Here is a 12,529-nt window from a genome sequence, read left to right as displayed (position 1 = left end):
CAAATCTGAAAAGCAATCAGCTTTTTGGTAGGTAACATAAGAGATATGCTTATTTGGATTTCCATCACGTGTATCAGCCTAACTAACCTGTTATTGGTTAGGTTGATGTGTTTACATCACAATAATATATAATCTAAATAAAAGTAAAGAAAAATACTTTCACTTCATAAATAATCAAAGTGTTTTCAACAAACTGCACCAGATTCTTGTTCTACAAGCCCCCAGGTACCGGTTTCAATTTTCATGTAGGTTCCCTGTCGCATTTTCTTTTTTTACAATTACACACTGAAATCCCACTCAATTAACATATTACTGTATAGGCTTATTAAGAAAAAAATAATAAAAAGTCAAACTCTTTTCAGCAAACTGCAACACATTCTGGTTCTGCATGCCCTCAGGTACAGTACCTCTGGGTCAACCTTTTTTTTTTCTAATGGAATTTAAACAAAGCAAAACAAAAAAGCCTGTGTGGCAATATATTAATTGGGTGTGACTTCAATGTGTAATTGTGAAAAGAAAGTGCTAGTGAATCTACTTGACAATTAGAACAGGTACATGGGAGCATGTAGAACCAGAATCTGGTGCAGTTTTCAGTTTTCTGATAACAATTAGTCTTTTTTAATTTGTCATATCCTTCAAACTCCCCAAGGCCTATTTGATTTGTTTGGTTTTATTCACTGCTATGCAAAGATTGTTTCTCAATACATGATATTAATAATTTAATTTCATATGACTTTCTATATTTTGTCTGTTTAGGGTTAAACAACAATAATTGAATCAGCTAAATTAAACAAGCAGGAGGTTAAAGGATTATTTTGAGGTCAGAAGCCCAATGTGACATATGTAAACACCATCTCTAAACACCTATTGGATAAAGGCCAATTGTGGTAACTTTAGTAAGTGTTCTGGGTTTCCAAATGAAACTATTGTCACATGACTGAACCAGAATGTTGAGCAGATATCACTTAGGCATTTGATGAGTTTAAATCAAATGTAAAGCTGAATAAATGCTGTGTCACAGCGAGTTCTTATGGGACAATATCCTATAATATCCCAGGGATATTTGATCAAGTGGAAATAGGTTATAACATGTACTCAATAGCATTGTTTAACCAGTAGGTGGCAGCACTAAACCACTTACTGATTCATAATCTAACCATAGAATATACAAATAACCGGATCATAAATAAGGAAAACACCAACCCCTTTTTCATTTACTTTTTTATTTTGATATAAAAGACAGATGCATTTTTATACAGTCTTTACACTGTTCAATATGATTTTATTTAAATGCTACAAAATCAGTGTAAACATTTTTTGGTTGGTCATCTTCTTAAACGTCTCGGAAGATGAGACCGGAAAGAGTGCAGAGAAGTTTTTGTAAACAATGCACGGTTTCCTCTAACTGAATATAACACTGATAGAAACTGTACAACAAACAATGAAAATACAAGACGCTGTATCACAAAGAATTTAAAAACAGATTACGCTGCAGTCTAGATTGTAGAGTAACTGTACAGTTTTAGTGCATTTCCTGGTTTTGTTTAGCGTATTCCATCCACACTTAAACACGGTGCCATTGTTTAAAATATATCTGTGCAGTCTTTCAGATACTCGGGCGCGGGGGGGGGAAGGGGGGGGGGCAGCACTGCTTTCATTTACAGATGCAAAAACACACAACCAGAGGCTGCTTGTAGTACTTAAGTGCTCTGCAGTTGGAAGGTATTTGGGCTGATGATAAACACAATGTGACTTTAAATAAATAGGCCATCATCTTCAGTAACACACTTATTTCTTTTGCCTGCTGAAGGTTTAATAAGAACATTGATTATTTATTTCATCTGAGATCAGCAAGCCTATTCAAAACCTCTTTGAAAATGACTGATAAACTGGAGTTTTTGCAAAAGGCAAATACATACTTCACTCGCTTTGTGCTAAGCTAACTGTTGGGAGCCTTGGCGTCATATTTAATGCATGAGAATTGTATCTTCTCATCTAATTCATGTAACAAAAGTGCATCTCTCCTAAAGTGATTAGACTTCTACAAGTCTTATAATGATTCCAGAAAATTTCCAGCTCAACTAGAAGCTGCATCCCATCTTATGTCACATCCTGTTATTTTCTTATACCTTCACAGGTTGTGGTGCAGATCAGGAAGAATGCAAGCTGGTGAAATAATGATCTTTCAATACTTTGTGACTTCATGATTTTCCTCACGCCACGTAATTATTTTCCCACTCCAGGTTGGATTATTGCATGATACATCGTCAGGCCAACCACGGTGAAAGCATGAGGGCGTCCTCATGAGAAAAAGAAAAGCGTACAGCTCATTCTATCCAGATCACAAATGCTGCGGTCATCTCTGAATAAAAAGGTCATTGCTATTTACATCTGTGAAGACTCCCTCTCACGATTTATGCTTCTTGTACTTTTGCCTAATTTGTATCATCATGGCGAGCTGTTCGCCGTTACACACCACCCGTGCTGGCTCCAGTCCTGATCTTTGGTTGAGTCCATCATGAGTCCAGGTAGATGGAATAGATCTGGCTGAGGCAGCGGTCGACGCCCCCTGCCTGAAAGAGGAAGCTGTCGTCTGGTGGGCAGGGAGACATGGAGTAACCGCCCCCCGCTTGACCCTGCAGGTCCTGCAGCAAATCAAACCCTGAGAAGAGAAAGTCAGAACATGGCAATGTGAGAGAGGCCACTCGTAGTTATGAGTCTGCAGAGAAAGGATCTGCTGAAGTGCAGTTCCTTTCAGCTGGAGGGGTGAAGTCATCCTGTGTGTAAATTTACTGTTGTCATCTCGTGTCTCAATTTTTTCGGGGTGGTGCAACGATTTATGACAGAACCTGAAAACCTGGGTTTAATGGCCGAGTTTAGAAACTCATTCCGTCTTGGTGTGAACCCCTGAAACTCCACCCGCACACTCTCCCCACGCATGCACATCATTTCTTTAATATGTGGCGTAAAAATATGAAATACTGTAAGTCTGTGTCATTCCATTGGTTCGTTTTGTAATTCACATAATGCAAGCTCTCCTCTCCCCCTTTCTCACCCTCCATACATTTCTCTCTCTCTATAATCTGGTTATTTGCAGTCTTACCTGTAGAGTGAGTGGTTGGAGGATTAGAGAAGTAACTGGCAGGTTCAAAGCCGCCATCGCTGGCTGCTTGCACCACCTTCCCTTCGCCATACAGGCAGCCTTCAGAGAGCCACAGAGCCAAAAAGGATTAGAAACAACTTCACCAACCGGCAGCACTCGAGTCAAAGCTGGTGAACCTGTGTGTACCTTGCTGCTGGGAAAAGACTTGCTGCTGTTGGCTGTAGGATTTCTGGTAGCCCTGCAGCCGGATGTCCACTCGGTCCGAGCAGGAGCCCGACGGATTGACGTCGGCGGACACGAACAAGGCCGCCGGTCTGTCTCTGGTAACACATTCACAATTTCCAGTAAAGAAAAGGTCACTGTGAGAATCTATCACCGACAGTGGATATTTTGGAAAAACATGTTGGAGATGGAGCTGCCAGGCAGGAGGAGGTGAGGATTGTACTGGAGGAGCACATGGAGATGGATGGTGTGACAGTAGAGGAGGAAGGAGACCAGGTGAGAAGGAGGTAGAAAAACCACTTAAGTTGCAGGCTTATTTAGGGATTAATTTGTGTTTAGCATGGAAAGTGTTGCTTACGTAGTAATTATATGCTCAACTGAAACAACATGTCAATCCGAGAAGTACTAGAAATACACAGAAGTGCCAAGAATACTCAGTGTTCACATAAGTAGAAGTACAGATACTTTTGTAACAAAAATATTTTGGAAAAGTTAAAGCGCCGATTCAACTACATTACTTAAAAGCAAAAAAATCATATAAATTTGGAAATGTCCTCAAATACAGATGTAATTTTCCTCTTCTTTTTTTTAAGGGATTAGCATACATATAACAATGTTTTTTTTGGAATGTAATAAAAACAGATAGGAAGTTAAAAAAAAAGACTTACAATTAATGGACATTATTTAATTAGAATAACTTCTTGGGTAGTAGTGCCTGCTAATAGTATAAATACTGTGCTACACCTTAATATTCTTGTCGAAGTCAAATTTTAGTTACATTATATGCCAAAAAGAAAAAGTGCTGTTCCCAGGATCATTTCTCATGAATAATTCCTTTTACATCTTCAGTACGAGAGGTTTTATTCTATTCCAGTATCTTAGAAAAGTCTGAGGACAGGTAGTTGGGATAAATCGTAAAAAAGTTGCCTAAAAAGATGCAAAGTTAAAAACAGAACCTGAAAAATCTACATAATACTTTGTGACATGCCACTTCTGGAGAAAACATAATATCAAAGTGGGGAGTAAAAAAAGAAGCATTGAAAGGAAACACCGCTCATTTCAGAAGTTAAATTCCCAAAATATTTTGCGGTTTTAGGTGAAAAGTACTAGCTGTAATCTGCTTTATGTTCTATTAGTCAGCTCAGTATTTCATGTGATTCTTTATTTCACATATTTCAGGGTCGAGGTAATTGTTCGCTGGCCATGTGGCCACAGCTGTTAAAAGACATAAATGAGTAAATACTTCTCGTCTACAACCAGTGCAGTTTACATAAGGAAGTGTTTCCACCTGGGGGGGGGTTGATGTAGGCGGGCTCTATGAGGGGCTGCATCCGTCGCTACGCGGAAGGAATGTGCTGACTGTGCAAAAACACTCTGACTCAACGTGGAAACGAGTTAGTCAGTGGAGCCAAGTCCATGAGAAGAAAGGGAGGCGGTCGAATCTCACTGAGGAGATATGCAGCTGAAAAACCCCCAGTATGGTATTTGATCCCCCCCCCCTGTTCAAAGCGCCTGCTCTCTGTATTTCATGTGGCCTGAGAGCTCTGCTGGATGATGTACTGCAGCATATTGGTCCCCCGAGAGCCGAACAGCCTTGGTTTCTGCTGGAAAAGTTTTATTGGGCTTCATAAACAAGCCAGGCCCTGTCAGATACCGTTGGCAGCAGGCCCAAGAGTCTTCTATATTCGCATCTGACCAGTTGTGAAAAAAAGGGAAATGTTTGGAGATTTCTTTACATATCTATCATTTATCATTCCCAAGTCTCTTTATTCCCCATTTCCCACGTCAAATGCCATTATATTTAATTTTACAGTCTCCGCTTTCAGTGGAAAACGATAATAAAAGCCAAAATTAATCAAAAAGACTTTTTGAAGGCCAAACTGAACTTACAGATGGCGATGGCTTCCCGAGGTAATAAAGACCAGGTTTCGTATAGGATTATGTAAACAAAGTGGGCTTTGATATAGTGCGGCTGCAGTGAGACCAATGTGCTGCGATGACTGCGAGCACCAAGAATTCAACACGTCTCCCCTGGACTCCCCTGTAATGGCCCCTGGATCAGCAGCGCTGACCCCGACTATAAACAATGGCGTCTGCAGCTTACATTCTTGTAACGCTGCGGCAACATAGCCGAGATGTCTGAGCTGTGACGGGACGATTTGTCGTTTCGGCCCGCGATCGAGGGGGCGGCTGTCAGCACGGCGCAGGGAAACTGTCCCTCTGATCATATTTTACTGGCCTTCCTCTTTTTACCTCTTGAACTATACAGCCAGCTGCCCTCCTCACTGTTTATCTAGAATGAATCAAGCTTGCAGACCATAAGATCTTTGGCGCACGTTGCACTGTCTGCAGCCGTCACCGTTAATGATGCCAGCTTGTAATCACAAAACTGATCTGTTTTCAGGTTTAGGGCACAAAAAAGTAAAATTAAAAAATTATTCTGGTGTTTAAATTTCCTGGATCTCTGGGGATTACGGTAAATGTGTATAACACAGACGGAAATTTAATGTGATCTAAGTGCAACCAAAGATGTACTTAAAGAAACGGTGTATGCTCATTTCATGTTGCAGCCATAGTCAATACGAAAAAGTGCAGACATGTCAAACATTTCACTTAAACCAGCTATTTGGGTCCAATATCACTCGGAGCTTCGGCAAAGTAAACTCAATTACATTGCTTTCCATCAAATTGTATAATAGCTTTTCTGTGCGAGAGCCATCCTGGTTCGTGTGCCTGTATCTGATGGACATGCCATGCTGAAGGGCCAATCCAGCTCCACACCAACCTCCCCACACAACCGCTAAATATACAAACAGTGCACATCACAAATACTTACTGATGGACAAGCCTCAGCGCGGGCCTCTGAATCCCTCAAGTATTAAAGAAGGCGAAATGGCCCGGCCCAGCCAGGGTAAACACTCGGCTGGCTATGAGGTCAGAGCATGATGCCGGCTGTGCCGTGAAGCAAAGATAATTTACTTTCACGTGTTTAATGTCTCGCTAAGTCATTTTGGGGGGAAAACAAGTGCTCGTCTGGTATTGGCTTTGGCAGGTCGTCATGTACTGTGGGCACCAGTGGGATTCAATGACATCCTCAGCCGCTATAAAGAGATGTCAAGGCACAGATTGTGCATCGCTTCATGGCAGCTCTGGCTGAGATATGTTGCTTTAGGGTCACCCAAATGTTTGAATAGCAAAAGCATGACTTTGTTTGATCGGTTTTAAATCAATTTTACTGCTAAATGTGAATCGATCCAGTTGAAACTGTACGACGTGTCTTTATGTGACATTACATTATTTTTCTTTAAAACTTTTAAAACATTTCAATTAAATTCTAATGCATCAACTCCATGTCATAGAAACATATACATCTGTCATCAAAACAACAGTTTGAGAAGGCGGAAGGCTCAGGTGGAGATATACATTCTTTTTCAGCCTCAATCAGCCATCGGGCGAATTTACATTATTGGTGAATGGACAATGCTTTTTCCCTACTTTAGTCTATTAATCACATTTGCCCACGCAATTATTCTCACAGTCACACACAAATGATGACACTACTGTATGCCAGATGCTTACACTCCATCGAGGGCTATTGTGGGGTTTAATGTCTTGCCCAAAGACATGCCGACACATCAAACTACCAACCTTGGGATTGGAAGATGACCCTCTCTACCTCGCATGTGAATGAGACTCAGCTGGTATCGACATGAGAGGGTGAATACAGGGGCAGACAGTGACAGAAGAGAAAAGTACAGGAGGAGATGAACTTGGACTAACTTGTCTTTCCCCCCAGACATGACAAAATGCATCTGGTTCCTCCAGTATTGGGAACGCCATAAACACTATTATGTACGAAAAACAGAACCGAATTCTCAGGCAAAAGCAATCATTTATAAAACGTTCATTTATATAACAGCTTTGGTATCACTGTAAAAATGTAAATATTTTTGCAATCCAAAAATGTGGGAGTAATTTAGTTTTATTGATTCTTTGTGGGCATATTATTCTAAAACAGCCAATAAAAGGAAGTAAATGATTATAAATATAAGATGTTTGATTAAAATCTGAATCAGTACATCATTAGACTGTGTATATAAAAAAAAAGAACAATACAACACCACTATATATCACTGCAGTAGAGACGCAATGTGAAGTCAAGCAACAACAACCAATGTTTGAAATTAAACTCACAAGATTTTGGCACCAAAACATTGATTTCATGGAAATTCTGGCTGTTTGGATTTTTGAGAAGATTATGTTGCAAATGAATGGCACTGGGGGTTGGCTTTGTTACACAATATTCTCTGTCGTCCTCACCTGTCCTCTGATTGGAGGCTGATTGTGGATTCAGGTGCTAGGATTTTATACGGTGACTTTTATACAGGAAACAAATGAAAAAAAATTCATCTATGATAAACTTTCAAATGCAATGTATTTGTGGATTAGGGGGAATTGTCAAGTCCTTTTTCAGTCAAAAAGGTGTTTATGAAGTCTAAAGGTCAAGTGAAGTCTTGAGTCACTGCTTCTGAAGTCAAAGTCGAGTTTCCGTCCTAAAATATTTTCCTAAGTTGAGTCTGAAGTCATCTAATTTGCGATTGTGATTCAAGTCTACACCATTGAGATATTATAATGAGACAAAGCACTCAAACTCCTTTCTGGTATTTCTTGAATTTTGTAGATATCATAAATGGTCTCGGGGTTACGGTCATAGTTATGAGGAGCATGCAAGAAATGAAAGGGACAACCAATCATCAATCCAGCAAACCATGTATCAGCAAAACAGTTTCATTTTCTTCACAGAGGCTGAGTACGAGGCAGGACTTTGACACCTTGGTCACTATAGCACAGATTGATTGCAATAGTCTCCGCCAGGGCCAATTTGTGAATGTTTTGTCTTGAATTCTGGGAATATGTTGTTTTTTTTTTATGTCCAGTATATTAAGCAGTTGTTTTTCCAGTGTCAATAATAATGGACATACAAGCTGTGGTTGAAAGGCCCTACTTTGCTACTTTGTGCTCAGAGAGAAAAAAAACAAAAAAACTGAAGGTATCAGCCAAGACTTGAAGCACAACTGAAATCTACTCAAAAGTAGACAGACAGTGCATTACACAGGAAGATCCGATATCTTGTTTTTTTCTTTTCTTTCAAAATGATTTGAATGATATCATTTATTAAACCACAAAGAATCCTATCAATGCTCTTTTATTGCATCGACTACTTTTGTTGTTTTTCTTTTGCCAATAAAAGTCGGTTTAGATCCAAACCTTCAAGGACCAATAATTTGAGGTCATTTTGTCCAGCAACTGCCGCCCTCGAGGCTTTCAGCTGTGTCTTTTTAGTCTCACTTCTACTTTTATACATGGCGAGACAAAATTTGTCTCAGTTTACAATACGCATAAGTTCTGTGGCCTTAAACTACCCAATCAGTGTGACCACAAAGCCATAACTCCATCTCTGGTGATAATGTCTCTGGTTTATTCAAGAATGTGTATGCAGAGAGAGCGAGAGAGAGAGAGAGACAAGCAAAGTCACTGTGGAATCAGATCAAAACAGGATTTCGATGGTGAAAAAGTATCTGTGGTTGAAACGCGAGTTTGGTTTGTGACATGAAAGAGGAAGGGACAACTGAAAGGTGATGTGCAGCTTAGAAAAGCTTGAATAAAAACATTTTTGTCTAATTATTTGGCTTAAGACGCCCAGAGGAAACTCATTTCTGAGCGTGCCCTGGAAATATATCCTTGCACAACTTTAAGAACATATCCTGAGAGAAGGACACAACTGTGGTCAGTAAGTCTCAACTATTTTTATCTTTAGTAGAAAATAGCTTTGAATGAAAACTGCCAAACAAAATCTCATTTAACTCCATTGTACGGAGCTGGCAGCAGAAATCCAGGCAGCAGATAACTCCAAATCTTGCCAGACACCACAAGTGGGAAATTGTGTTTTTTTTCCTTTACTTTTTGTGATTTGGATGAACTGCCCATTTAAGTTTTCCTTTGGGTACATCATTAAAACATCATTAAAAAACTCTGCTTCCCAAGAAATAAAAGCAGTATCATGTTAAAATTCCTGACAGTGCGGCAGGAAAAATACATGTTTGGACATTCACTGTTTATATTTATGTAATGAGAAAACATTGCAAAAGTGTGGAGCAGAGATATGGGGGGGGGGGGGGGGGACACAAACACACACACACACTTCCAGTCCGTCAGGTTCAGCTCCTGTTGTCCAGAAGTGAAGCACTTCACATCTATTAGCTTATTGTAGAAACTGGTCAGATTCCCGGGCTGATTGTTTCCAATCGACTTTCTCTGGACGAATAATAACTTCAGCATGCTCTCTTCTTAAACTCACCCTTCTCTCATGCTCCGCTGGGTAGTTAACAGTGATACGGGGCCGTTTTCATCAAAGCTCCCGTCCAAGCCGGCGTACCTGGAGCAGGTGTCTGCTGATGGAGGCAGAAACTCGGCATTCCCTCGGCTGTGAGTGCTGTTGGAGTAAACCCCTGAAGGAGAACAAACCATCAGTGACATGCTCCCACTTCATGCTTTTCCCACAAGTCAGTTTGACCCTTGTGAAACTTTTGATTTGCATTTTTAAGGATGTTTGCCTGCTGAGAGTGTTAAAATGATAAAAAAAAAAAAGGTTTTTCATGTCGGCTGTCCTGAAGTGCTGCTTTCAAAGTCGGGGCTGCCAATGTTTGACTGTAATGAAGACATTCGCATAAATCTTTCTCCAAACTAAAGTCAGTCAGTTGAGTGTTTCAACAACGATAGTTTACCATTCAAGGAGAGGAATTCTCTCCAGGAAGAATCTGCTGTTAAAGAAAATCTAATTTAAGGTTTATGATCCGCTTCAGGATGAGAGATGGTTGGACATTCAAAGTAAATGAGCATGCCTTGGGTCCACATAATCTTGAAGAAGTGATCACAATGAACACGATTTCAGTGTATTTCAGAACTAAAGCTTTAATGAAACAGTTATAGGAGTGTTTAATGGAGTTTCTATGAAATAATCTGATGTCCAAACATTAGTGTGATTATTTCAAAAGTGTGTTTATCACCTACAACCTTTAAAATAACAGCTTTGATGAACTGGCAGCACTGTTCAAGATATAGAGAAAACTATGAGCCAACCTTAAGCCACCAAGCTTTTTTAGCACATGTGCAGTAAAATCTGGCTCATATCAATAATAATTTTAACATCTCGCTCCTCTCATGTGATAAGGCATTCACAAAAAGAGAAATTGCATTGCTGATAACAGGAGAAAAACACACAGAAAGACACAAACCAAAGAAAAGTGGCTCAAATCTTCAACACATTAATCCGTAAAAATTGAATTAACTGCTTATACATAACATGTATCATTCTCTGGTACACTAATGTACTAAATGTACACCCTTCTAAACTCTGCAGTGTTTTGATAAACAACTCTGACAGTCACACTCCACCATGCGAGTTTACTATTAGCAGCAAGACTACTGAACAATGCAACCTGATCAATGTCTGCACAAAGCCATCTGCTATTATCTTGTGCTTTAATCCCGAGGTCAACCCGGACCAATCATCCGTCCCGCGGCAGGCTCAAGGCTGCAGCTGCCACTTACATTCGTTTCGACAGTAACTGAGAAATGAGGGAACAAAGGAACAGAGACAGAACCAGCTTTCGGCTGTGGCTTCAGCTCGAGTGTGCAGTAGTTGTTTCTTCCAAAAAAGAAAAAGAAAAAAAAGGTAAGACGTCACTGGTATTAACCCCATATCTCTTTTTTTTCCCTCAATATAGCAAACTGGACTTAAACCAGCGACCATTGATTGGCTCTGTGCACTGTTAATCTAAACAAGCTAAAAATGTAGTGACAATACAAATAGCAAACATTTAAGTTTTCAGTTACTCATTGGAAGTGAGGAGCATTTGTCAAACTTTTCAGAGCTACCTTTCAAATTAGTGTGACTGACTGCATGTAACCAAACACAGTTTTCATGCTGCTCATTTAAAGCAGCTCCACATGTATCAACATTGCTTTTAACACTTTGAGATTAACCACAATTGACGATGAGAGTAAAATCCAGCATCCACATATCACATTGTGTGCCTGCATAACATAAAGTAGGTGTCAGGCTATATTATTTGGCCGGTTCTGATAACGTGAAAGGGCCTCTTGGGATATTTTCAGAATTAAACACTGACATGCTTGTTTCACCCTGAATAAACACAGTCCATGGTGTGCTGTTTGAGGCTTTTCCCAACAACTCTTCTGAGTAAAACTGCAAGTAGTCTGAAGTAATAGACATGGACAGCACTCCTGGACGCTCTCACCTCTCCTTTGCCAAGCGAGCCTCAGTTTACCTGACAGTTTCTTGATCCTGGTTCAGCCATTGAAAGGGAAAGAAAAAGAGTTTGGCTGGGAAAACTGGTTTGGAGAAGCTGAAGGACGGGCGGGGTGAGGGGCCAACTTGCCCACAGTCAGTGCCCGGTAATTGGACAAGGTAAACACTGGCATGATGAGCTATCATCGAAGGAATGAGAGAGGAGGGGAGAGGAAAAGGAGCGAATGAGGCCATGGGAGGAAATGAAAGCGACAGCTTAACAGCCCAGGTGTTTGGGCGACTACCCCGTACGCTTTGTCTGTACTCATTTCCAGAGAGGCGCTGCAGACGAAGCGCACACGCTTGCTTCCGTTTCAGGTGCACTCACCTGTGAAGTCGTCTAAGGGTGGCAACGGTGAGCTGTTTTCATGGTGGGAGGAGGCCGAGCTGTGGAGATGCTGCCTTGCCAGACAATCACTCAGGATGTCGGATTCCAGCATTGTGCGGACCTGAACCTGCCAATAACACAAAACGCAGCTGTTTATATACATGCGTATCGTACCTTTGAGACTTTAGCTCTTTCTTTGTTGTAAGCATGTGCAGATGACTGCCGTCATGTGGATATGTGAACAATTATGTTGGAGCTGCAGCTTAGTTGTCCTCCAACTGTTTCTTGCTTTTGGGAAATACAACTCCCATGGAGCTACAGTTTGAGGGGATTGACATCTCTTTCGATTACATTCAGTTGATCAATTAAAACCACATTAGGCTCTCTGCAGGCAGTTTTCTACTGCTAATCTTTTCCAAAAAAAAAAAAAAAAAAGTGATGCTGGCATTGAACGCCTGGTTCTCGTTTCATCTCCAGCTTCTTAACATCCAACTTCCAATACTCA

General features: G+C 40.5%; 1 protein-coding gene across 3 annotated transcripts in view; it reads right to left on the bottom strand.

The window, feature by feature from the left end:
• Positions 1-1,229: 1,229 nt before the first annotated feature.
• glis1a (GLIS family zinc finger 1a) overlaps positions 1,230-12,529 on the bottom strand; it is a 46,840-nt gene continuing 35,540 nt past the window's right edge. For all 3 annotated transcript variants that reach the window (XM_080481472.1, XM_080481473.1, XM_080481474.1), the window contains 5 exons: positions 12,025-12,151; positions 9,684-9,834; positions 3,290-3,423; positions 3,104-3,202; positions 1,230-2,662 (listed from right to left, as the gene is read on the bottom strand). In XM_080481472.1, coding sequence (XP_080337598.1) covers positions 2,517-2,662; positions 3,104-3,202; positions 3,290-3,423; positions 9,684-9,834; positions 12,025-12,151 — 657 coding nt within the window. In that variant the 3' untranslated portion in view covers positions 1,230-2,516. The remainder of the gene's footprint in view (positions 2,663-3,103; positions 3,203-3,289; positions 3,424-9,683; positions 9,835-12,024; positions 12,152-12,529) is intronic.

The sequence above is a fragment of the Lipophrys pholis genome (assembly GCF_963383615.2).
Source record: "Lipophrys pholis genome assembly, chromosome: 1".
NCBI lineage: Eukaryota > Metazoa > Chordata > Actinopteri > Blenniiformes > Blenniidae > Lipophrys > Lipophrys pholis.
The sequence above is the reverse complement of the archived record's forward strand: the minus strand, read 5'-3'. Positions and strand labels throughout refer to the sequence as shown.